This window comes from Fringilla coelebs (genome assembly GCF_963513975.1).
Source record: "Fringilla coelebs genome assembly, chromosome: 1".
Lineage (NCBI taxonomy): Eukaryota > Metazoa > Chordata > Aves > Passeriformes > Fringillidae > Fringilla > Fringilla coelebs.
This window is the reverse complement of record NC_140028.1, coordinates 118,392,374-118,420,152: the sequence shown is the minus strand read 5'-3', so window position 1 is coordinate 118,420,152 and position 27,779 is coordinate 118,392,374. Positions and strand designations below refer to the sequence as shown.

The 27,779-nt window shown below is 41.0% G+C and overlaps 1 protein-coding gene across 1 annotated transcript; it reads right to left on the bottom strand.

Annotated features, from left to right (window-relative positions):
* Positions 1-277: 277 nt before the first annotated feature.
* On the bottom strand, positions 278-26,881 carry SCRN1 (secernin 1; the record flags this gene model as incomplete). Its single annotated transcript, XM_084213359.1, has 7 exons — positions 278-436; positions 2,603-2,783; positions 4,632-4,797; positions 6,415-6,609; positions 9,451-9,653; positions 14,767-14,948; positions 26,723-26,881. 7 exons carry the CDS (start codon positions 26,879-26,881, stop codon positions 278-280), a joined length of 1,245 nt encoding a protein of 414 aa, XP_084069485.1.
* Positions 26,882-27,779: the final 898 nt, after the last annotated feature.

Below are 27,779 nucleotides of genomic sequence, written 5' to 3'. Positions count from 1 at the left end.
CAGTCTTCCAGTGAAAAGGCTAACAATAGCCACTGTAGCTGAAATGAGATAAAATTTGTTGAAAATCCATTCCAAGCAAGAGTGACATTAAAAAAAAATCACCTGCAATGCAGCATAGGGAAAAGGGACTTTGGAGACAAGCTGAGCAGGTAGAAACATGGGTTTGAACCCAATTCTTAGCATCCTCAGCTTAGTGTAAAAGAGGAGGAGGTTCAGAATCAGATCCAACATTTCACATTCACTGGTAGAGTAGTACCTAAAGAATCGTTTGCTTACTTTATTTGAAGAACTTTAGTTCTGTGTCAACACAGTCATAGAAAAGATCCACTACTTCAGCTGGATCCAGAATCTCTGTACGAGAAAGGATATCTTCCATTGCTTCTAAACCTTGTTTCTCAAGGTCTAACATAATCCTCATCAGTTTCTGGCCTTTATCCTAAAGGCATGAAATAACCAAACTCAGTTAACCAATTAAAAGGCTCATTAAAACATTTTACTCTCTTTGTTACAGAGATATTTTCAAATTTTTTTAAAAAGAAAAAGCCTTTTTAAGTACAAACCATTTCTGTTATTAGTTATTTTGGATGGCCAAAGGCTAAAAGGAACAGTCCTGGACATTTTGTGCATTAAGAAAAATAACCAAAAAGGAGTTGCTATGTTTAAAGCAAAAAAGGAAGAGCGTGAAGGATGGATAGAGGAAAATTATACAAGGCTTGTACATATAATAGAGGTAAAGCAAGTTCTTAAGTTTGTAATCCCACTAACAGAACTATGTGAGAAGACTGGAAGCCCTAAGAATTGTACAGGTTGTGGTATTTGCATGTGCGTCCCTCAAATCAAGACCTGCAAGATGATGAATAGATCTGAAATGATGTGTCGTGTAACAGTATTAAGACTCCAGATCCCAGGAAGGTCTTCTGTGCCATTCTGACTTACTGCTCTTTGTGTTTCTAGAAAACTTCCTCCTGGAAAAGGTGTAATTTCATTTAATCCAGATGTTATTTAAACTCTACCTTTTTTTTTTTTTTTTTTTTTTAAATGGAGAAGTGCTGCTTGTTTTGCTTGCAGCTTTCAAAACTGAGTTTCAGGGGGAACCAAAGTAATTTAGAATGAATGGTGGTTTTGAGTTTTTCAGGGTTTTTTCTCAGCATTTTGTCCAGAAAGAGTAGGGCATCTCATCTAAGGTTTAGGCTCTTGCATGGGCAACTTCTATAGCGTGAAACCTGAGTAGAAAACGCATTTTCTTTTCTACCACAACTATTGTTGTCACACTGTGGGGACTTTAACAGGCAAGAGTCCACAAGATGCCAAGATGCCTCTTCCAGGTCTTCCTTAAGTCAACATCTTGCATAATGATATGAGAGCCAGCTGCACGTTAAAGCAATGTTAGCAGAGGCCACAGATTTTAAATTACACCATTCCAAGAAAATAAAAATCTAGCCCAAACTGCATTTAAATAATGTTTTTACTAGCAAAGGTTATCACAGCTTCCTTTATCAATAGTGGGTAGGTCTGAATGTTGTTATGATCATAGCAAGACTCTGGCCCATGCAAATACACACTGAGGAAAATTGTAGAAAAGCAAGTCCTCTGTGGGAGTTCAACCCAACTATATGAGGGTCTTCCACAAATTGCCTGGATACCCATAAAAGCTTGACAGGTGTGCATTGGTGATCTTTCCCTCTGTTTCACTTCCTTAAAACCACTTATCCAGTTTACTGCTGTAGTTGTAAATGCAAATGCTGAGAAGTTACTGAACTTACTGCCCAATGACACCAAAAGTTGTATCTCAACCATTTGGAAAAGCAATACAGAATAATCTCCTTCCTGACTTTGCTTATTCCAAAATTATTTGTGTAAGAGATCTTCAACACCAAGTTTTTACCATGGAAGGTTTTCAGCCCTCAGGTTTTCAGTCCCACGTACTGCATGGCACTGCAAAGTGTCCTTTCTTCTCATATGGCATTTTCAGTTTAAAATTAACAGAAATGCATTGAATTGCAAAACACAAGACTTGCAAAACTGTCGTGTGCAAATTATTCCTTCAAGAAAAATACCTTTCCAAACTATGTAGTTCTTAATCCAGCATATGATTTAAATCACAACATTCCTGCCCTTTTCCTAGACGTAATTCTGATATCATGTTACGCTAGCACCCACTGCTCTAATCACTAAGAAGACTATATGCACAGTGGGGATTGAACAAGATAATCAGCTTAACAGTTTGATTTTTCATTTTGTAAAAGCAATGGAACAGAGCTCTACTCTCGGGACAACAAAAACTATGCAGAATAGTTTGTCCTTCAGAGGGCATCATTATTCAAGCTAAACTCTCAAGGATTGTAAGAATATTCAGAGACTGTTTTTCAGTGAGTGACTGTGAACTAAGGTATGGAGTTGGGAATCTACATTGACTTCTATTCAAACTACACACCTAAAATCTCAGTTCTATCATTCAATTTTAGAAGCCTTCTCCATAGTCTCAAGTCAAATGTAATATTGTCTTGAAAGTCTGTTCCTTTCAGCACAGAAAGCCATATACTCTCAGTATTCAGGGCTCCAACAACTTCAGTTCTTTAATTCCAGGTCCCACAGCTCTTACCTGATCGTTCTCCAGGAGAGATCGGGCCCATTCATGTGCCTTGTACAATTCATGCCTACGATCTGGTTTCTCCTGGAATCGAGGTATCTTTTTAGCAGGATCATCATTGCCAAAAGAAGGAGACTGCACTTTTGGTACTAATTTTACATCATCAACAAAAATAAAGGGTTTAAATATGGACCTGAAAGAAATAAGAATTACTGCTTGCAGTAATAAGAGAGATCTCATATATGTTATTGAAATGTTCACCAGGTTATTTTAAAACAACACATACAGAGCAGCATAGGTGATTCATCTACACTAAGCATGGGTAAGGCTAGAGATACTGGTCAAGCAAAACAAATCTACATGCTTTAAAAGAACTGGGTTTGGCAATTATTGCAAAAACTTATTACCCCTTTTACCTATGAGATTTTCTGGTGTCCTCACGCCAGTGCTGCCAACTTCTTTAGAAGAGTAGCACTGATTTTCTCCTCCAAGTTTTTTTTGTAACAAATCTCAACATTCGGCCTCACATCGGTTTTTCTCCTCTGTTCCCACTGGCATCTCTCCTCCTCCTTCCAGATTTAAGTTTTATTAAAATCAGAAAAAAACCACTTGCGTGGAGCAGGGAATATTGCATATCTTGCTCAATATCAGAGGATTTTGTATATCAATAGCAGCACTTTAGTATTCTACTTCAAGAGCTGGGAGAAGACATGGCTACCAATATTGTGACATTTCTCAACCTAATTTAACACAGAATTTGGATCTAAACTCCTAAGACAGACAAACAAAAAAACCCACCAATACAGAATCTTCATTCCTGAGAAGCTGAAAATAGGTTTTGGCAAGTGAATGGAACAACTGCCTTCCTCCTCTTTAGATACAGACCAACAAAGCACCCTGCATTCTGCAGTGAAGAACCTGCCAAAAGTGAAGACTTCTGCAACACACAATTAGTAACCACTGCCTGTGTACAGTCAGCAGGTTCAGTGCTGCAACCCTTTCCATCAGTGTCACAAAGCCTTGCTGACTAAGAATGTACGTGACTCACTAGCTGCATTTAAAATAATTCTTTCTTAATGCATTACAGTGTTGAGTAAAGCAAGAAAGGTCTCTAAACAAGGCTTTTAAGGCAGGTTTTTGACCTTGAAATGGACAGAGATCCCAACAAAGTAATTTGGAGCCTTGCTCCTTTTTATCACAGAGGATTTGCATCAAGTCAAAGAAAAGTTTGGTCAAGCAAGTTTAAAATTGACACTTAACCCTGAAAGTCTGAATTGCATAATGCAGGGTGGGTGGAAAGTCCCTTTGGCATGGATGACTTCCACAGCCCTCAGTAAAACCTAATGATTACTACCAGTCCTCTGACAGGAATGACAGTCAAGGAGTCAAGGGCACCATTTTCTTCTCCCCATAACCTCTTTACCTTAATGCAAGTGGCAGATCTCCTGCAAAATTGCAAGTGGTTTAGTTTAATTTCTGTGAATCCCAAGTGGATTCTGTTTAAAACACAAGATAATTCATTTGTTCTTTGATGATCTGGCCCATGAGCTCCCTAATCTCCTCAGCTACTTTCAGCTAGAAAGGACACCATGTAAACCAATTGGAAATTGTTCCTCAAATAAAAGACATGCTTGGGATCCCAGCAACTTCCAGATGTTTTGCTGTGTTTACATTTTGATGTCATATGAAGCTACCTAGAGTACACAACCCCTCTCTGACAGTTAAAACACTTCATTTGTTGGAGTTTTGCACCTACCTGTTCCAGAGAGGTGACTTGGGAAATCCCCAACTTCATAATCTCAACAACTTTCCAAGTGGAAAGCAACTACCCTGGAATTCCTGGCCCCTCCCTAAACTGCATTTCCCCTAGAAGCTCGCTAACCCAGGACTGTCAGATTGCACATCTCGGAGCACTGACTGCATTTCTGGTTAGGACAGGCTCTTGAAGTATGTTCCAGTTTGGGTAGCAGGGTTTGTCACCTTTCAACCCTTTCAACCCATCACTGCTCTGCACCACAGGGACCCCAGTGCCGTGGCTTACCTTGAAGGGTCCGGCGTGCCAGTGAAGTAATGAATACAGGGAAAACTAGGGTCCTGAGGCAGAACAGACACTATGCTAGCTGTAGTAAGGAAAGATTCAGAGTCCACACAGACACCACTGTCCTTGTCACGCAGGACATCAATCATAGCTTGTGCAGAAACGTCACCTATAGGGAGGGGGGGAAAAAATTCCTGAGTGTTCAATGGCTTGGAGCCCAGGTAAGGATTTTAGCCTGAACAAGCTTTGGCCTAAAATGGCCACTGACACTTGACATGGGCATGTCACAAATCCCAGTTAATAGTTTCTACTTAAGCAATGAACATTCAGAAAGAACGTGCCTAGCTAGTAAAGAGAATGGTAAGAAGCATTAATTAGGCATGGCAATTGCCAGGTAGAGACAAATGCTATTAAGAAGGTACATTTTCAGGAAGAAGGCTGTAATACTGCTTTAGCAGTCACTATGAACAGACTACTTACTTAAAACACCCATTTTTCTCTACCCAAGCAGGACAGAATGAGAACAACCTGATTTTCCACTTCTCAATTTCCATTCTCAGTTGAAATTTTGAAGCATCATCTTGCAGTCACAGAATGTTACAGCAGCAGACCTAGGCACCAGGAGTTTTCTCCAAACCCCTATCTACAAGAACCCTCTGTTCTCCCTGTGTCTCCTGCCTGTGCTCACCCCAGCTCTCCCCCATTGCCCCTCCATGGTTTCTCACATACTCCTTTGGCAGGTCAGGCCCCTTCCCCACACCTTCTCAGACTCTGCAGCGACTCAAACCTCCATGCCCAGGTGCCTCAACACACCAGGAGACACTGAATGACTCAGCAGCCTGCAAGATTTTCAGCCATAGCCATCTGTCTGTAGGGGCCCTCAGGGTGTTTAGTGCTATAATCCAGATTTGTTAAGGTCTTTTACCAGATCTTAAATAAATCCAGATTTATTAAGATCTAGTCCTTCAGAGTTCCTGTATCTACCTCAGAGACTAACCACACTCCCTGCAATTCTACAGCCTTAGCCAGAGCTCTGCAGTGCAACAAATGTCTCACCTTTACGCTCTTCAGAACATTTACCATCGTGTGAAAATGCCAGCAGTCTAGTAAAGCCACATCTGTAGTAAAGGGCTTTTTAGAAAATGATGATTTGTGCTATTTTTCATGCATGAAAGAGCAGGTATGCATGTATTCCCATGTACTGCTGCATGCTGTCCATTTCAGAGGAATTTTGGCCAGCTGCAGCAAACTGAAGTCAGTAATAAATCTGAGTCTGGAAATAAACCCTTCCTTTGGTTGCAGAGAATAGCACAATGTCTGTTCCAGTAGCTTTCTTCTGCTCAACAAAGAAAAAGGGACTTCAGTCCCTTCAGCTCTTCCTTAAACTATGCTCTTGAAACTTTCCCCAAAAGGTTTAATCTACATTTTCCCCAAAATGCAGATTCCACTGAGCTCAATCTTTGATATGTGAGGCCATTTTTTTAATAGTATAATTTCAGTATTAGGTAGGGCCACTAAAATTAAAGGAAAGCACAGATGCAGTGGCACATCATGCACATCAGAGCACTGAAGGAAGCTACTTTGAAATTGTAATCCTCTTTTGAAACCTTGGGGGTGGCATTAAGGGCTTCATCCTAAACAGTGGCAAGTTTAGGGACAGTCTTTAGTTCTGATCTTCCTTCCTACAGAGTTTACATGTAGAGGTGTTCTGGTCAGAATGCCTGAAAAGGAGGCAGCAGTGACTAAAAAACCCAGTGTGCCCACAGAGAGATAGTTCAACACTTACCACCTTGCTTTTCTAGGCTCTCCCTGCCAGAACAGCAGGCTAAATGGTCATCAGCAAGAGAAAACACTTCAGAAAAATTGAAGTCAGAGTCTCCATTCCACCAGCCTTGACTTTTCACATAATTCCTTAGTTCAGGATGCTCAGCATCAATTTTTGTAGTTAATGAAAGCTGATTGCAAATGCATTTCACTCCCTCTAGAAAGAGCCACATATAAAAAGTGAGCATTAATACAGTTTTCCTGGGAGAAGCTGGAAGGAAAATGTCATATCAATTAGGAACCAAATGAATCCATTGGTTAGTATGTACATTTGGCATGCCAGTGTCACTATATAATTACACATACCCAGAATCACCAATCCCTGCAGGTTGCAGGGCTCAGTCCTCTGTGCCCTGCTGAGCCACTGACACCTGTGATTAACAGTGGGGTTTGGAATGCCAGTTTCACAACCCACACCTCACACCTTCTGACCACAAAGCAAAGGTGGTATCCAAATGCCAGAGGCACCTCAGCTTTTTTCTAATGGCATATTCCCCCCACAGACATAAGAAGGCTTGAGATCTGACTTGATTTCAAAATATATTTCAGCAGAGCTGCATTTAATGAACCTTCCTTGCCCTTCAAAATTAAGAATTTGGAAAATGTTTTTTAAATCATCGCAGTTGCTTTAAGCTTCCCAGTTGAGAAACAGTTTCACTGTAAGCTGCAAGATAGGTTCAAATTACAATTATTTTATCCTAAATTTTAAAATGGCATGAAGTAAAATGAATGTGTAAGTAGCCTCCAAAGAATACTGAACTTTTTTTTTTAGCTCCTTTTATCAAAAAAATACTGCAGTGCTTATAACCATATATCCACAGCATGGCAGTGGCTGCTGCAGATATTCCTCAGAGAGAATAAAGCAAATGTATTGGAAGCCAGAGAAAGAGCTGATAAAGTAAATCTATAAACTAAAATAAACACAGATTCTGGAATTTGGCACAAATAAATTCGTAGACAGAAACAAAACCAGTAGTTGTGGAAGTTTTTAATACTGCCTTCCAAAAAAGTGAGCTTGCTTTTGCAATGCCCCATGCATGCAATTTAAATAATGGGTAACACCTTCAGGAAATTCTGTGCATCATTCTGCAAAAAAGTCCCTGTCATCCAATTCTGACTTACACAAGGGTCACTGACAGCTTATTCTGACTCACCCTTTCAAACAGCATACTTTTCTGGGAATTTTCTTGATTTGAGTGATGAGGATATTTGTATTCATGTCCAGCTAGGCAAGCCACACTTTAAAAAGCTCTTTAAGTATTACATTTATAAACTCGTGCAAAATAATATTTCATGGGCTTGATCCACTACAAAAAAACCCCAAATTTATCAATCAAATATATTTTTCCACTGAGACTCAGGAACATTAATAGAAAGGATTTTGAAGTATTTATTCTTAAATTATTTTCAGAGAGTTGCTTGATAAACACTCACTATAAGCTTTACAGTCCTGCAGCAGCAATATTAGAACTTTGAGAATAGTCAGGAAAAGATAGGCCTTCACACTGGGGAATGACACATTTTCCCCATTTTAACAGCATTTGTGCATTCATTTGAAAGCTTAAAAGGCACCCTTATGGTTGCAAAAAAGACCCCTCTGAACAAAGCATGAAATGTAGAGTTCTTACATAGCCAGCAGCCTTTCCTGCAGGCTGCAGGAGGTGGAAACTACTTATCTGCAGCTCACAGGCACCTCCTGAAGTGCCATGTGCTGGGAGAAACCAGAACAGAGCTGCAGAATCATTTCAAAAAGCTGCAAGCAGCAGATGAAGGCAACAGTTTATTTGCTGGGAAGGAGGATGTGAAGGTTATGTATTGCTGATGCAGCTAAAACTGCTAAATAAAACCCACTGCTCTTCAAATATCAGGCAGGCAGGTCAAGAGAAGAAGGCAGGCTGTCACTGCATAATCCCAGGAACCTCAGGAGTCAGCTGCTTGCCAGAACTGGGGTTTCATCAGGACAGCATTTTCAGTCTTCTCTCCTCTATGTTTGGTATCTGTTCATGCCAGATAACCTGTAGGTATCCTGAAAATGCAAGCTTTACTTGGGAAAACACCACCTCTGTGAAGGAAACTGATTCCTGTTTGGTGGCAGGGACTGACAGCAGGCCATCACACAACCTTGCACAGCCTGGTGATATTTCTTTGCTCCTTCCCATGTCTGCTGCCTTTAATGATTTAGGGGGAAAGGAGGAGAGAGTAGAATGGATCTGTCATAGCTCAAGTCATGGATGACAGAAGTCCTCTTGAACACTCTGGATTTTCACTTCATTCAAACATGAATACGTTTTAAAAAGCTCTACTCTTATGAAAATAAAAATCCCTTTAAAATTAAGATGAGAATAAATTAAATACAGACCTTAAACAATCATATTACATTAAGGCAGTCCATATATGCTGGAAAAATTTTAAATAAATTCATCCACTAAGGCAGTGCATTCTAGAAGTTATTTTGACAGTTCTGGCTTCACACATACAGAAAAAGAAACCATTTACAAGTTTAATTATTGTTTTGCATCATTTAAAAAACAGGGATATTTCAGTAAAGGAACCACCACCAGCAACCCATTCAATTTATCACCTGAAAAAAAGCCCTTTTTTAAAAACTATCAATGGTTCTCCTTTCCTCACAATATTTTACATTTGTAAGTAATAATTTGGGCATCAACTCCATCAAAAAAACCATCTGACCTGTTCCAAACAGAAAATAAATCTTGGAAAATACACCTATCAACTATAAAAATTATGATTATTACATAGTTTATGCATGAAGGCAACAATCTCCATCTTCGCAGATAATGCTAAGTCACATCAGCAAATGCAAATCAACACATAAAAAAAAAGAGTAGTGCAAATATAGAAAACTATTAATGGTGATTTAATCAAACGCTTGCATTCATTAGTCACTTATTTAAACTCATTGACTTTAAGACCAATTCTTCCAAGACAACTCTTTACAGCTATTTTTAATAGGATTTGCTGTGAGTTCTAAACTAACCTGTGATTTTTTCAGCTGCCCAATACTTTCCAGAAGTCTCCAGTATCCAGGCTTCATTTCTGTCCACAATCAAAAACGCACTTTGGAAAGTGTGGCACGAAGTCCCATCTTCATAATAATTTCCACCTTGTCCATGCTCTTCCAACAGAGCAACTATTACATCCAATGCTTCTTTAGCTGTTGCCCCCCTTTCTAGGCCAAGTCTATAAGAAATGGTTAAAAGAGAGATTCAGAGAGGAATGATACAGTAAGATCTCCTTAAGTTATTATTTTTAAACACCAGCACTCATCTGAGTTTAAAATATTGAAGTGCCTGGTACGCCTAATATAAGAGATCTTTCTTGAATGAGTTACTAAAGGATGAGCTGTAGAATTATTTGTTTCTAGTCTTGATTTTGTACGCTGGCTCTTTACGCTCAAGCCTATCATAGCTGGCTTTTAGTTTTTTTTAAAAAGTCCAATTACCAACCAATGATCTCAGCTGCACTGTAAACATGCAATGCTCTATTTATCTCCTCCTCAGGCAGAATACATTTGAAGGACAATTTGCAAGTATTTTTTTTTTAAGTAACAGCAGTACCTAGGTTACTTTCCTATACAAGGGGGGGGAAATTGAGAGTTAATATTACCAAGTATTAAAAAAGAGAAGGAGTATTCAATATTCCAGCCTCTCTGCAACCTCTCTTTCCCAATGCTCTGCTTGGCCATGGAAACCAGGTGTTATCCTGCATACTACATGCTGTAAAGACAAGCATTTGTGCACAGTCATACTTCAGAGCTCCTGCAGAGGCTTCCCCAAAAAAACTATCTGAATACCAGATATGGCTTTTGTCAGAAGTAAGAGCAACCACATGCCTGAAAGAACAGAATTTTAAAAGGAAGTTGAAGCAAAGCAAGGGTATTTTATGGGAAAGCAAACTGAGGTGTGGTAATAAATTTTACAAAGCCATAGGGAATGATTGTATCCTGCCTTGAGTAAGTGGCATTAAATAATTCCTTGGTATAATTTACAGCCCTAATTGAATCAACAACAAAAGCAGTAACCAGAAGTTGAAATCAGAACTGCAAACAATTTCACTGGTTCCAAAATCCAATTACTGGTAATGAGGAAATGCAGTGTTTCAAACAGTGTATCCATGCCTCCATCCTTTGGGAGGTACCTGGATCAGTCCAAAATTTCTCTCTGTTGTTTTGCCACTTTAATATTTTCCTCTGTGTTTGTCTTTCTCTAACCGCTCTATGGAAAAAATAATTTTGACTGATGGACAGTTCCAAGAAAATCACTTTTTTAGACCTAAGTACTATCTATGCTAGCTCTTTTCATTTCTCTTGAAATCACACGACAAGAAAACACTACTCTGTTTCTTTCCTAAAAACTACAGTAGACAAATCAGGTCCTGATAATTTGAATACAGATTTGTTGAGCTCAGTACTTCTCTGCAGTGGCTCTGCATTGTTAAATACTTGGCTACCCTTAGCCTTGTTTTAGGCTGAATTATTGAAAGCAGTGTTTTCATCTCTCTCAGCAGCATCTATTTATCACTAACTCACAAAGAGGAGCCAAGAGCCAACTAGAATTTTAAGGCTTAACTTAAAGTGACAGTTCCTTCCCCATCATCTTCTTACTTGCATTTACAGGGTCTTTCCCTCTCGTATTTTCTTGTTAGCTGAAACTTGTTTTGTACTGGTGACTCCAGTTTTAGTCCCTCTGCATTTATGGTTTTCCTTCATTCTTTTCGTCACGGGTGCAATTGCTTTTTCAGACCATAGAGCTATGCCAGTCTTTGCACATACCAGAGACATCATTTCTAAGCCAGTCCAAAAGCATGTCATATTTGTTCCCTAAGAGCAGTCCCTGCCACAGGTAAGAGAATGGACTGAAAACTACTTTGGTGACCATACAGTCAGTAGATTCAGTGATAATCTGCTCCCTTCTCCCCAGTTAATGACCAAAACCATTAGGTTATAATTAGATCAAAACCTGCCAAGAGACATAACATCCCACTAAAACTTTAATGTCTCTCTGAAATGTTCCATCTGAGATGGTTACAGCCTAGCTTTCACTGTCAAAACTGCAGCAGGGATTTGGGCTGAAGAAGAACCCTTTAGGTGTTATTTTTTTATAAATGGCTCCAATGTTACATTTATTTCCATTAAGTAAAGGTCTAGGCTCTGCTTTTCTTGGCTGCTCCCATCTGTCAGTCACAAGGGGCAGGAAAAAAAATAAAATGAAAGGGAAAAAACCCATCCTACACAACAACCACACAACTCATTTCCACAAAATTAAGTCTTGTCAATTATCTCAGCATCAGTGTCCTGGGCAACCACAGCATAATCCTCCCACTAACACACTTCAGAGTACCCTTCAAGGTGAGCTGGAAGAACAGTTAGAAGCAATTTCAATGCCAGATGAGAGCTTGAATTACTTATTAATAAAATTGCAGTGATTTAGTACAATCCACTGCCTAAGTACCTCCAATATGCTGTCATATTGTCAAAACAACATTATCTTAAGCTTTTCAACTTCACCTATCAGTTACATAATGCAGGCTTTCCAAATTAACTAACATACTTGATGACATTCTACTTTATTCAGTTTTGAGGTCTCTAAGGAAAGAAATTGGTAAACAAATTAATACCATTTTAAAGAGCATTCTTGACTCCCTGCCAAGATTGGCATCTCTCTGTGGCTCTGAAAAAATTATTGCACCTGTGATGAAGAGAACAAATAAATAATACATACACATAGGGATTAAAATTAAGACAAAAATGCAAAAATAAGAGTGTAATTTACAGGTTTCTCCATATTTATCTTTTGTATGATAATGCTGTCCTAACTTATCAGCAAAACAGTTCATGAACTCTTCAGAAGAATATGCTTCCCCAAATGAACAGTGCTTTATAGTTGCAACTGTGCATCAAAAAAAAAAATAACCTCCAAAACTGCAGGCAGCGAGGAAGAATACCTGAAGAAAATCCTGATAAGCTAACTAATGCAGCAATACTAGTATAGCTTTCAAAAACCGGCTTTTGAATAGATCCTTAGCAGAAAAAAAAAAAAAGATTCCTTAGGAATTTGTGCTGGGGCGTATTTTCTCTCAGTTTTTCTGTATGTTGTGACTAGGTCCGTGTTCTCCATTTAGATTAACTGGGATGGGGACAGCCTGCATGGAATAGGACCAACTTCTAACCCTGAAGTCCACCACACAACTTTATCAGATTGTTAAGAATCATTGAAGTCTTCTGACATGCTGTGATACTCTATCAAAGAGGCAAAGCTGGTGGCAGCTGCCTCAGAGATCAATTTTGTCCTTGGTGGCTCTCTGTTCTATGGGGTGACATGAAATAGACACAGCTAATTCAACTGGCCAAGTGCTCACAATTCTTCAGAGGAAGAATCACTTAGGCTGGAACAAGCAGCAGATGGTAAAAACACATCTCTGGTTCTCCTTGCCCGAAGCACCCTCTCCCCGCGCCTGAGCTACAATTTCTTCTGCAGGTAAGAAGGAAGAGAGGGAGGGTTGCACCTACAGGTGATGATTACTTGTAGCTTGTGGCAGTGCCTCCTTACTTTGGTATGTCCTGATTTGCTGGTGTGGGTAAATCTAGAGCTGTTGGATAACATATATTTGAATGTTAAGCAGCCCTTTCAGAATGTAATAACTGAGTAAGAATAAGTAGAAATTGACATTTAAACCAATGGTTTGTTAAAGTTTCAAAAGGACAGTGGTAGGTCAGGAATAAAAAAAAGCAGAAAGTCATCAAAGTCCTTTTCTTCACAAAAGGTTGTCCTATATTTCTTAACCCCTCAGCCTACTCAGCCTCCTTTGATGCAATTAAATTTACTAGTTCTCTCAGGTACAGTTTCTCCACAGATTCCTTCAGTATGTAAAGGGCTTAGAGAAAATACCAAAGGGAAAGTTAACCCAAGTTCCCTCATCATTTTGTCATTGGTCAGATTTTATAGCTCTCTGATCACATTTCCAATTTCCACTGCATTCTCTTCAATTGGCCCATATTCCTCCTGATTTATGGTAGCTGGAAGCAGACACCATTTCTGCAGAGACATGTTAGAGAACACTTACAGTTACAATTTCAGGCAGCTATGCACCTAACAAGTTCTTCTAACTCATGCTTCCCTGCTTGCTCATGAGAATAACTCCTAAGGTTTTAACATCCTCTTAAAAGTCAAGGTATCTATTTCCTATCCTTTTATCTATGAAATATCTTAACTCGTTGCAGGAGTAAAGCAGAATGGTTTGACGGGATTATTTCTTGACTACCAGTTATTACTGTGCATTTATCAACTCCTTGATATTTGAGGGTTTTCTCCTTCAGGAACTGAGGTTAAGCTGGTTTAGAACAACTTTTTAACAAGATCAAGCATTTAACATTTAACAACAATTTAACTGTTGCTCAATTGTTAAAGTTTAATTGTTGTTAATTTAACAATTAACATTGAACTTTTTCCAGTCAACTGAAACCTCTCCCATTTTTCACAAGTCCTCAAGAAAAATGAGAGTTCACCTGTAACTGCTTCAGTCAGCTCATTGAGTATCCTAGGGCAAAGCCCAGTAGGACTATGTTGTCGAAGACTGATTTATTTAAATATGCAGCTGTTGTCCTGTTTGCTCTTTGAATTGAGTCCATTTGCTTCATTTCTCTTTGTAATAAGTTCACACATTCTCTCTTCTTTCATTTTCAGCTTTCACCCCCCACCCAAGCCTCCTTTAAATTCTCTCCACCGCAAGATCAGCCTGCAGGCTGAGACTGAGAGTGCAGCACAAGCCTTTTGGGCAGCCAGCCGTCAATGAGCAGCCTCACAGGAGCCTGTGTGCCAGCCTTTGAATAAGGGCGATGCCCTGCATTGGAATGCAGGGGCTGAAGGAAGCCATAGGAGTTGGTTTATGCCTACAGCTGGCTATAAGCCCAGAATAAGATTTTTAGGTCAGAGTAGGCTGTCGTAAAGTGGGGGAGAATGAAGGGCACACCAGCAATCTGATATTACAAATTAGTTAGCAGCTCCTTACTAACAATGTAATCACATCTCTTACCCTGTCAGAATAGCCACTGCTGGACTGTAGGGTCGGTAGGCAAGGTAGATTGAGTGAACCCACAACAGACTGGCACATTCTTGGTAGCTAAATTCAGATTTCAAGCGTTTTAAGTTTTCACTCAGCTGTATCTGGAGCCCTACCTAGCCTGCTTATATTGTTTTAAAATCTCCTTATGCCACCACCACAAAGCTGTTGCTCGGTACCAGCATCATCTGAGGCTGACGATGAAAGGCTGGTCCCAGCTCAGCAGGACACCCACCTGACAAGATCCATGCCAAGCAAGGCTTCAGACTCAGAAGCTGGTTCTCTGGTCACGACAGCTTCGTTAGCTACACACACTCCGTGCTCATTAGCTCCCATTTCTGCCCCCCAGAGCCAGGAGGGCCTGCTCAGCACCACAGCGTGAGTCTTGGGCACCTGCTCAATCTCGATGTACGTGCACTGCAGAGACAGCAGGGAGAGAGAAAGTTCAACAATCACTTCATCTACTGCTGGGACTGAAACAAAGCATGACTTGGATGTACAGAAAGGACACGCGTTATTTAAGAGGTCCGTGCTTTGTGAATGAACAAGGAACTTGTTTAGACAATATTTAAGTGTCGTGTTTGAACCTTCACATCCTTCCATTGCACAAGCCTGGGAAAATACATGTGCTGATGCTTGCAGGCTTCCAAGAGACAAGAGGGACCCAAATGCTAGAATCAGTGGGAAGCAGCAGGAGGCAGACTGTACTGTCACATTAACAAAGCTCCGATCATTCCCGCACATAGTAACAAAATCCATTCCACCACCTTCCCTAATGTCAAGGTACCAGTTGTGGGTTTCTCTGGGTCTGGATTGAAGGCACTTGAGAGGGTAGTTCATGTTTGGACTCAAGTGTTTATTATTTCTTATCAGTAAAACAGTCTCACTACTGTGAGTTCAGCTGCTTTTCATTAGAAGGCACAAAATGGCTCACAATCTCTTCTTCCGAGGTCTTTTAAGACTAAACTATCCAATTAAGAACTGACACAGAGATTATTTTCCCTTTTAACCAATAACTGATCCCACAGAGCCCCAACGCAGACTTTTCTGCCCAGTTACAAAATGCCACCCATGCCATGAAGAAGAAGAAGCATGAAGAAGAAACCCAGGACAGCACCCTCTGCCCTCCATCTTCCTTCCATCCACAACATACTAAAAATCCCAAAACCTAAATTTCTCACCAAGTGATACACCTACACTACTCTCTACAGTCTATTTCACAGTTTTGTGGATTCTAGTCTATCTTGATGTCTAGGAAACTTTCTCCATGAATGAGGGTCGAAGTCAGTGCTCCCCTGGGGGTCAGGGCCCCCCAGAGCAGACAGAGAAATATTCCCAGTGCCCTGGGTTTCAGCACCCTCAGCACCATCTCCAGTGCTTTATTACACACACAGAGTAACAATGGTAACTGGGACAAAATGCATTAGAAGGCCTCCTCCTCTCCCTTGCTGACTCCCCTGCAGCTGCCCCAACACAGAGACAACTGGTAGAAAGAGGAAAAAAAAGCCTTGAAAAGATTCAGTGGTACAATAAACCGCTTTGATTAACAGTCACAGAAGTAAAACATGGGTATTGCTGTTGCTTAAACTGGTGGTTTTACTATTTTAAATGGTCTGATTTAAATGGCTTTAATTAGATGTCTGCAAATGTACTCTGACAAGTCAAAAATACAAAGGAAGGCTGCAGAGAAGTCCTAGTAACTGCAAGGAGAAAGAAATTATGTTGCCTTTCAAATACATTTACTTGCCTTCAAAACAAGCACTGTTTTCCCAGACAGCATGGATGAGAGCTCCATGCATCATTGGTTTGAGCAAACCAAAGAAATGGACTTTACATTTTACTGTTGAGTTCACATCAAGTTTTTCACAGATCAAACTCTGCAGAATTTGCTTTTGAGAAACCTAAAATTGTCTGTATTTATGAGGCATCTCTTAAGGTCCAGCATTCCTATTGTAACACCTTCCTTACAGGAAGTAATCTGCAACAGGTTTTTGGAGGAATATCTGATCAGGTATATCAAAATAAACAGAATCATCAGGATGGACTTGTGGACTTAAAGTTATTTGCCTTGGTTGCCTGGCTGTGTCAATATTAAAATCTAAAGCCAAAGAAATCAGTCCAAAATGATCAGAGCTTTAAGAAGTTTTGGTTTTTTCCAAGCCTTTCTTTCTGCCTTTAAGGATTATAAAGCATGATCATCTTCAGCCTCCTGTCTTGAGCAATGATTTTTACAGAAATAGTTCCTCTAGCATGCAACTAAAATGTGTAATAGACTATCTTTAGTCAGAAATGGGATTTTCAGAGTCCTTCACTTTGACCCTGCAAGAGGGATACAAGAAATGAGCTTGCCACCTTCATTATGTGTGTAATGTATGTAATGTGTGCAACTAGGTCAAAACTAAACAAAACAAAAAACAAAACATCACAAAGCAGAGGGGCAGTGAACTCTTTCAGTCTAAGTACAGGCTTAGGCAAGCAGATCCTGTCAGGGACAAATACCTGCTGTATTTGTAGGAGATCATCCCTCATCCTTGACCAGGCTGTTTGACCAAATTGCTTATAAAGTAATACACTGTGATTTTGCAGAGGCAAATTCCTCATCTATCAAGGTGCAACAGCTTTTGGCACTGGCCAGGAGCTGAGATCTGACTCATAAAAACTCTTTATCCAGTTCACTCTTTGCTTCATTGTGTAACCAAGCCGTGCCATAACTGACATTTCTCATCAAAGCTCCCCCCTCTCCTTCTGAGCTGTCAGCAAACAAATCTCATTTTTGACATTCTGCACAGTTTCATTTCAGAGCTTCAGGTCAGTGCTGCTTGGATAAGCACCCAAAGCATGTGTGTGAACAGGGAATACTGTATTTGCTGGATGTGCAAAGGGGAGCTGGAGCAGCAGGGGAGGATTATATGTGAAGACAGCACCAGAGCAGCTATCAATCAGGCCCCAGGTCTGCAGCCTCAGCCCCCTACATGTCACAGGCAGCCTGTAGCCATCCTGCAGAGCCACCCAGGAACCCTCTCAGTCCTACAGCAGAAAGCAAAACCCTAGGCACAGTGTGGAGGAGACTTCAGCACTCCATGCACCCACACTTGCAAAGCATTTTCTGGCTGAATAGCCCCATTATACAAGCTTGCTTACACTGACTCTGATTTTTTAGAAGGAAAAATGATAACACTCTGAAAAGTGATAGTTAAGCTAAAAAAAAATGCTGATTGCCTTTGCTCTGCAAAACATATTTGCAAGGCTGTCCTTGCTACCAATCAATCACTTATTACTTGGTGTCTCATTCCAAAAGCAAGCACTACCAAAGCTGCTATTCATTGCAAAGATCTTATTGTCAATGGTAGCAGTTGAGAAAAGGGAAGGAGGAAATGGTTTGTTCCTGCTTGAGGAATCCAGAGCATTCTGGAAAAAAAATGTGGGTTTGTTTTGTAACTATGTGATCAGAGGCCAGAAAACATCCACTGGCAACACTACAAAACATCAACAGGCAACACTACTACCTCAAAATACAGCTGTCACCTTCAATATTGCTTCTTCAACCCAAAAAGATGTGAACATGGAGCCTATTTTCATGCTATATTCAGTTTCCATACTCAGGTACATAGACAATATTCAAGCCTTGCCTTATTTGTATAAATTGTCTCAGAAGACCTAAATAACAGAAAAACCATTTCAATCTGACAGTTGCTGACAGGTCTTGTAAAACTACTATTGACTTGATTCTTATTCATTTGTCATGGTTATTGACACTGCTGAATAAGTCTTGATGACATTTTACCTTCCCACTATAATTATTTACTCCAGTAAGCATAAAAGTAGGCGCTCAATGGGATTTATGTGTTAAGGCAGGAGCTTGGTTCATATTTATAATAATAGGTATGAGCTTCTCAAAAAAATAGGGTCCAGAGGTGATGGTAGATTATTTATTTTAAACATAAAGCTTCATAACTTCACCATCCCCCCCCCAAAATAACATCAGAAAATCCTTTCCCAAGAAACAAGAGGAACTGGGCTACCCACTTGTAGCCAAGACACATAAGTTGTAAAGGTCAACTAGAGCCAGACTCTGGATGTGCAACACAGCAAACCACTGCTTCTTGTTCCACAGCAACCAGGACAGATCCTTTCAACAGATAAGGAAAGACAACACCATCCACCAAAAAACCTCACTGACCACTAGATCCCTAGAAACAGGAGCTCAGATGATGACAGAATTTCAAAAACAGGCAAAAATTCCAAAATCCCTGCTCCCCCTCCTGCGCCCCACAGACTTGGCAAATACCTCCAGCACAGCAGCAGAGCAGCCTGTTCCACTGAGCACCGGGCCAAACCAGGCAATGACAAATAAAACAGGCATCAGGTGCTGCTCTGATTCTGCTTGCCACTAACCCTCTCTTCAAAATTCCTGAAATGTCCAGCCCCAGCTGGACTAACATTTTTCTTTGAGTATGAATGCTAAAACCAGAAGAATACTGACAAATTTGGTGGCAAAGGCTGAGAGTGAGTGGTGTCAGGCTCCACTGATTTTCTAAAATTCAAGCCCTGAAAGTGGCATAACTGGCATCTTGCCCTGTGACACTAAATTCCCATTAGAAAATATAAAACTGAAGAAGAGAGACCTGACACACAAGAGATGCAGCCAACAACTTTAAAGAGAATTGAACAGCCTGGGAACTAATGATACTTCTTTTATTTCACTTACAGTATCAAGAAGAAAATCTTATCAAGGGAGTTCTAAGAATAGCACAAGGCACAAATGTATCTGCCAGCCTAGCTAGGGCATGCAGATAAGTTGGAGGTATTCCAAAACCAGACAGGACAGTCATAAGCACAAGAGATTTCTTCTTTCATTAATGAAAAGAAACTATTGTGCAGTTTCTACTGTACCAAGGCTGCAGAAGCCCAACTCCTAGCACTGTCAGTCAGGTCATTATGAAATATCAATGAAATCACATAGGCTTCAGCCCTGCATAACAAAGGCAATAGTCAGGGAATGCTTTAGAAAGAAATGATCTTTGAAAAGGGGCATTAAGACTCCAGATACAAAAGAGATCCCAGGCCAATCCCCTTCCCTGCCATCAGATTCTGGCTGGAACTTGGCATTAACTCTTTGCTTCACTGCTTCCAGCACTGCCACACCATAGCACATTCCTGAAAGAAGGCAAAATATCTGAATGATTGCAGCAACTCAGTAAGTTGCACTGTGGCTGCTTTTTTAACCCCTTCCAAAAGAGGAGGGGTGCAAAAAAACCGTGCTGAGGCAGTGTCACAGCCTGCTGCCCCCCTGGCCATCCAGGCATGGAGACTGACAGCCTGGCTGGAAACGTACAGACAGGTGATTCCACGTGGGCTGCCTGGGCTTTCCCTTCATGGTGAAGGGGCAGTCTGGAAAACTAGAACAGAGTTGTTCAAGGAAGCTCCTCAGCCTATCTCCTGCAGATTTGCCTAGCAATGAGCTTTACAGACAATTCTTCTGCTGCTTATTTACAGAAACAAATTTAGTAGAGCTCAAAGAAGTGGGAATAACCTCTCCTTGGAAAGAGAAACGTGCAAGCAGTAGTGCACAAGACAAAAGAGACCACTGCTTGCTCGGACAGAAGGCAGAACTAAGTAGAGAGTGGAAGACACCTGGATGATTTTACCACACCCATGAAACGTGGCCATGACATCTCCTAGAGCAGCAGGACTTGTGCCACAGTGAAGGGCACAGCCACACACCAGGGTAAATCCAGCCTGGGCCCCTCTCAAGCAGTCAATTCTAGGGCTCACTGTCAAACCAGGACAGTGAGCAGAAGGCTCTGCAGCAGCAGGCTGAATCCTCAGGTAGCCAGCTCTCAGAAACACACACTGAGGATGCTGCTTGTATCCTCACATTGTAGCCAGATAGAAAAGCATTTACTAACTGTACAAATAGAGAAAAAGGCCATTTTCTGCCGCAGTAAAGCGTCTCTTCTTCAAATTAACAACAGCTTTTTTCACTTTTTATGAAGATCCTAGTGCACTTTACATATGCTTTGTATTTGCATATTGTTCCCAGCTGTTTGTATTCATTGCAACCAATAACTATAAAATTTGAATCTTATCTCTAGCAGTGTATAAGGATAATAGATTTTATTCTAGGAAAAAAAAAATATTACAGAAGCTAGAAAAAGCTGAACAGTTCCCCTGACAAAAAGCAAAACTATCTGCACCCTCTGACTGACTCTAACCTGCTCTATAAGCCACCAAGGAGCCTCAGGCTCATGAGCCACTGTATGGAAAAGTGCTCTGCAGAAGAAAATTTAAATATCTTTAAACATATCAAATACCACAGAGTGCAGCAAGGCAGCCAAGGCTGAGAACACTCTCTGGAGACACTCTATGTCAGAGTTGATTTAGCAGTCAAGAATGCACCTTTTGTTTTTCAAGACACAAACTTAGCAGTCTCCCGGTGATAAGCAAAAGTAAAACTGAAATGTGGATGAAGCCTATTAATTTAATGTTTTAAACAGATTTCAAAGAAGCCACAAAGAGCCCATCACAGAGACATCCTTGGAATTCTTGGATATCCCAGGCATTTGAAATACTTGCTCACTCATATGTTTTGACACAATTAAATGGTTTGGGTCAAGATGGAAGAGTTGACAGATTTTTGCCCCACACAATTCTAATATTCTCCCCTCCTCTCCCTGTCTGCAGCAATTAAAAAGGAGAATTAAAACGATTAAGAGCAAAAAAGAATAGTTCAAGCTAACCAGTTTTGCTCTGGTAGCAGAAGGGAGCAAACAAGCAGCACTCCCACAGTAAAAACAGGCTTTGAGAGGGCAGAAACAGCCAAGAGATTTTGGCTTCCACCTCTGAAGCGCTGCCGGGGCGAGCACTACAAAGCAAAGTCAGACACATTAGTGTAAAGGCCAGTGGCCTGCAGTGGAGCAGAGGAGAGAAAACACCCACATTAGCCAAGCAACAGAGCTGCAGGCAGCAACCCAACCAGTTTCTTTTCTTAGCTGCTGTCTGCCTGCGTGGCACCTCTCCTCTACCTCTGTGAAGCCTCAGGGTCAGCTCCAGCACAGTGACCTGGACAAAGCCTCCAGTCCGAGTGTGCAGGAGCTCTGCCTCCTAAACCCCCTCTGAACTGCAAATCTTCAGGCTAAACCCTCACTTGTCTACAGAGAGCAAGCAAAACACTCCAACACAGGCACAAACGCTGCTGTGTCCCATCCAAGGTTCCTGCCAGGCACCACTTTCCCATGGAAGCGCCACTGGGGTGCCCAGGTTTACACCCACACCTGCAGCAAGGTGAGTTAGCACTGCCACTCTGACCTGGAGGCTCCCCAAATGTCTGGGCTCAGGCTGTTATTTGTCTCTGCCCAGACAAGGGTGAGATGGGTTCGCTTCCCGGGCTCCAAAAGACAAGGCTGGACTCTCAGGTTCGGTCTTCAAGGTTGTTTATTATTTCTTATCTACAAAAATTTTCTTTCTGCTCAGCCGGGGTCCAACTAGCAAGGCAGCCAAAGGCACTCTGACTGCCCACAGGGCGGTCGCATCTTTTTATAACAAAGACTACGTAAACTATATTTATCTTTTGTCTCCAATACTTATCATTTTTATTACTAAGTGTACCTTTACTATGAACCTATCAAAAATACCTACGTCACACAGAAAATGGAAGACAAGAAGAAGGAGGAAGAACCATGTGGCAGGCCCCAACTCCCTCCATCTTGTTTTTCCAACCCCCCTGTACCAAAATCTTAAAAACTGTGCTTTAGCTTATAAATGTTCTATTTCTATATCTTTTACACACCAGTGATTCTTATATCCCCACATATAGGTGGTACATCTCTTGCAGGGTCAAAGTTGGGTACTTTTAGCAACATCCCAAGGCTCCTGAGCTCCCCAAGGGTTCTCTCGGTAGCTCTGGCCCTCAGGAGAGGTGCGCCGAGTTCCCACACCCAAAGAGCAAATTCTCAGTAGATTCTGCTGCTGCTGGACTGCTGTTACCAGTTTTTGAGCACCTTGCCCATGACACAGTGCAGATAACCCAAATAAATGGCAACCAGGGGGACCAAAGCAGCCAGAAGCGAACTGCAGCGCTGGTGTGACGCCTGGTGATTTTGTCACAAACACCAGGACTAAGATCACCAGGTGACACAAAGCCAACTTCAATACAAAGTCTGCTTTCCAAGCTTTATACTGTCTTGTGACACCAGCCAGGGACCCATCAGTTTCCTTTAGGTGAGGTTTTATGTCTGCAGTCCTCAGACCAGTGTAGACAAAAACATCTTACTGCTCCTCTGAAAACTCAGAGCAAGGGGAGGTAGAATGATATCCATTAAAAAAACCAAAAAGCCAGCAGAGAAAAACAAAATAATAACTAAGGCATAACTATGTCATGATGTTTTAGAGAACAAAAAAAATTCCTCCTACCCCACAGAGGGCTGGCTTTTAGCCCAGATCTGTGTTTAATACCAACATACTATTTGAATTTTGAATATTCCAGAGTTTTATAGACTTCTTTGCTAGTCTACCCTTTCTACTTTCCCCTTTCCATTCCTCTATAAGAAGTGCATGCTGCTACGGTGAAAGAGCTTTTACAGCTCTACAGTGAAGCAAGAAACCATAACTATTTGAAATCATGAATAAAAGGTCAAATTAGAGGAAAGGAAGGTAGATCTTATAGGAAAAAAATAATCCACATGGGAAATTTATCCACAAAAATGTCATTCAACCAAAATTGTGGTTTTCCTTCTGCAGACTGCTTCAGCAGAAGGAAAACCACAGCAGGTTACTAGAGAAAAAAAGAAATCTAGGGAGTAAAATCTGCCTTAAAAATAAGACAGAGGGGCTTGCATCTTAATTCCCACTAAGATGACATATTCTTAACATCCACATCTGGGAAAAAAATTCCTTTTAGTAGAGGAATTTTCAAAATGACGTTATTTATGCTCAGGGGAGCAATGCTCCACCTGCTCACACAAATCCAGTAGGCTGATCACTACAACAAGGAAGAGGGCTGATCAGCATCTGCCCCTGCAAAATTGCAATGCAAGGGAAGAACAAACTTTAGAGAAAGTTGTCACCCACATACACAGAAGGGGCCTTTAATGAAAAGCCCCATTGTTCAGGGTCTTGGGAACCTGCTGACGTGGAGGGAAGGAATTATGTTGATGAGCTAGCTGCAGGGTTACTTGTCTGGTAGATTGAGCCACAAAGATCAGGCTGAAAATGACTTGGAGTATTCACTGAGTTCCCCTGAGACCCTGCCACAAACTGACTGAGAGCTGTACAGCACAGCCCTCCCATTCCTTTATGGCAGCAATCTCACTGAATTACTGGGAGCCACTTCTGGTTCCACTGTGCATTATCACAGCTGCAAATGGTAGCAGCACAGAACAGAAATAGGAAATAAATAGGATACAAACTCCATGACAGAGCTCTGTACAACAACCCATGTCATTACCACCTCTTAACAGAAATTCAGAACATGAGTGCAGGCACAAACAGGTAATCACAATTGGATACACACTGTGTGCAAAAAATAGAACATAATGAAAACCAAGTCCACTATCATTGTCCACTGAAGGTAAAGACACCAAAGCAAATATACAATACAGAATGGAGACAAAAGCTGCTCATTTGGAAAAAAGAAACCCAAAACACTAGAATGGATGAAAAGAAAAAGCTAGTCAGAGGCACAAAGGATTACTGACTTAGAAAAACTGTGCTGTGAAATTGATCAGCCACATTTTTCCATTTGTAAATATCATACATTTAGTTTCTCAGAGCTGTTTAGTTAGTTTTACAAAGTGCAGGGGAAGGAAAGCTGTAGTAAAAAAGAAAACTTACACCAACAATAACTGAAGTATTGGCAGCTTTCACGGGTTTTAAAGAATAAAGTATTAATCCTGAGTATGTCAAAGCTACCTATAGAAACTCTGTTTGACACTTCACTCCCCCATCAGTTAATTGCCTCTGACAAGTTTGCTTGTGGTGGATAGTGTTGCATGCCTGGCACTTCACAAGGGGAGCAGCTGGATTCAAGCCTTTCCTTAAAGCTTTTCTTGTCGTTGAGGTACACTAGCAATACACAACGACTGCGCAAAGCTACCTCAGACCTAACAGAACAAGTGAAATCAGTTCTGTGTTTTAACCAGCTTACTCTACTCGAAATATGCATGAGTAAAAAAAAAAATAAAAGCACATTAACAATACTTAGTGCTGAGTGTGATGAAGAGGCAGTGATAAGCAATTACTTGCACTGCTCTCAGAGAAAACGATGATGTTTTTATCCTGTGCTAGGAGGAAACAGGAAGAATTTTGGCAAACATCTGGAGCCTGTATGTTGCTGTACACAACTTTACTTGAAAAACCTCAGGACAGCTAATGAAGAATTATGTAGTAGTTTAGACCAGAAGAAGCCAAAGTATCCATTAATTAGGATTTAAGTCCCTACTTTAGGAAAAAAAAATGGCCCACTCCTGTCTGTCAACTAAAAGTGCATCTTCACCACACTGCAACAAACTTTACCTTGATTTAAAAAAAGGAAAAAACCAGCATTTAAGGAGAATGCTTGCAGATCCTTGTTGGCAGACTAAATCTACAAACTGCGTTGTGCTATGAAAAGGAATTATGTTTCCTACTTCTAAAAGGTCGGGCAAAAGAGCTGAGTTCACAACTGAACTCTAAAAAAAGGCACTAAACCAGTTAATTACGGTGTGAAATCATAATAGATTATATATGGCTTAATTATATGCTTCAGCAAATTATGACCATCTCATTAAAGAGTAAGATATGGGGCAAAGAGACCAAAAGAATCAGGAACTCTTACAATAAGTTCTTACAAATTATTCTCTGTTAAGGGTACAAAACAGAGAAGCTTTCCCAAGTTCTTCTTCCCCAATAACAGAGCTTGTGTTACACACGCCAGCACATGTCTACAGTGTGCTACAGCACTTACCTGTGCATAGTGCTGCTGGGGGAGGGGATATCTTTGTATCCAAAATTAAACCATTTAACAATGCGTAAGTTGTACTAGATGTTGGCAGCAAAAAGAATTAAGAGAACATTAACTGCTAGAAAGAAGAGCACCAAACCCTGTGAAATCTGGAAGTCATCCCATTTGAAAAACACAAAAAGTGGCACTGGCCTTCAGATATCTTCTGGGTGAGTGCAACTGGATCCAACAGAATGTGTTTGGATGAGACACATCAGCCTGGTGCAGAACACCTCCTGTCCTCAGCCTTCTGCAGAAGCACAGGGCCAGGAGGAAGCTGAATGCAGGGAACCAACCTCACGGATTCTGCTTTCCCAGTGCCAGACAGAGCAAGAACCTGGGACTCTAAAAGCTCCTGGCAGTGCCACATCAGGCCCTGTCTCCTCTGATAAAATGACTGCCTGCACAGATCCTTGTCTTCCCTTCTGGTGCCTCAGCCTCTTCATTCCACCTTCACATTACACTTTCCCCTCTTGCTGTCCTCTGGTTCATCTGTCCCTTTGCTTCACTCTTCCACATCTGCTTATCCTTTCACGTCTCCTGTCACTAGAACAAGGCTGCAGCGACAGACTGCAGTGACAATAACCTCCAGCAGGGTCCCTTTCAACCTGCATCCATGTCCAGCTTCAGGACTCCACATCTCAGCCTGGATTCAGAGAAAAGCCACAGCACTAAAAACTCACCATGATGCCCAGCTGCAGAACATGCCAATAAGTCTGGCTTACAAAGCTTGTGCACTCTCATTCTCCTCCTCTCACATTCCCTTATTAGAACACAAGTTCCTCAAGTCCCAGATTTCTGGCTACCTGTTTTTCAACCTGTGTAGCACAGCCAAGCCCCATTATTGCCAAACAGCAACCACGAATGAGAATAATCCATTTGGCACATGACAAACTCGGAAAATTAGCTTCTAGTTCCAGTTAGCCAGGATATTTTTCCCTTAAATCAATTGACTACATGGTGCAGGAATCTGAGATGTGAACAGTTTTGCCTGTCTGCCAGAAAAAGTAGAGGTCATGGATTTTTCCCCAGTTAAAAAAGTTACATTGTGAGTTTCATTTTCAGACTTCTAAAAAAAATCTTGTCTTTTTCTACTCAAGAGATTTGAGTGAAGTGAGCAAGGACTCCACAATCTGATGGGAAAACAAGAGAGTATTCATTTCTTCCAGTAACAGTGATTTCTCACAGTTTGAATGCAACAATTCACCCTTACCTCAACTTTGCTTCCTGGCTCATGCTCTGCAGCAGCGAAGTAGACCACCTCCTGTACTTCATCCCTGGGCCGGGCAGAGTTCTTCCCAAACACCACCAGCCCATCTTTAGAACAGGGGGGGAAGGCTACAAAACAGTAGCTTGGAGGAGCTGCAGCCATCCTAGGAAGGAGAGAAAGCATAAACAAACAAAACTAGTGGGGTTTTTCATCCATAACTGCATCCATCAGAGAATCATTCAGTCTATGGTGCTGCCTGTAGCTAAGAGGGAATGCACTCCCGATGCCAGTTGGCTGTCCAGTGATAAGGGAAGAAAGGGTCACCTCAAAGGAAGCTTTTCTGAGTTTAATTTTAAAAATATAATAATCTGCATCATTTTTCACCCAAGCTTTGTGAAGGCATAAATAGGAAAAAAGGCAAGAGGACTGTGCTTTGATGAGCCTGCTTAGTCCCCAGTGAAAGGAGATACTCTGGAGCTCCTCGGGAACGTATGACCTAGATGTATTCTGCTGACTCAGACAAGTGCAGAGACACAGAATAACTTTAAATAATTTACCCCCTCTGCCCACATGCACTTTAGCATTTTTAAAAAGGAAAGATAAAACATGTTTGAGGGATTCCAAAAGGAGGGCAATAGTATAACTGGAAACAGAACAAAGATACAGCACAATTACATCAAAAACTGTCAGTCAATTCATCTGCTCAGATGGGAGAGAGACTGAAGCACTAATTGCACTTTATTTTCTTTGTGGTTTGTCTGCATTGGTGCCCTTACCTGAAGTTAATTGATTGCTGTTTATTTGTTTATGTAGGTTAATGTGAAATATTTATAGGGTAATTTTAAGTGTTTGCAATGACACTATATTAAAAAAAATATACAAACTGTTTCAGGACTATTACACTACTGTAGCTGGTCTTGGGTACATTGCCATATCTGACATTTTATTCCCCCATTCAGGAAAACTTCTGGCACATATGGGTACAAAAGAAAAATGTGGGGTGTTTATGACTTGTTTAAAAAGCACCCAACACAGATGTCTAAGTTTTCTTCATAGTTCT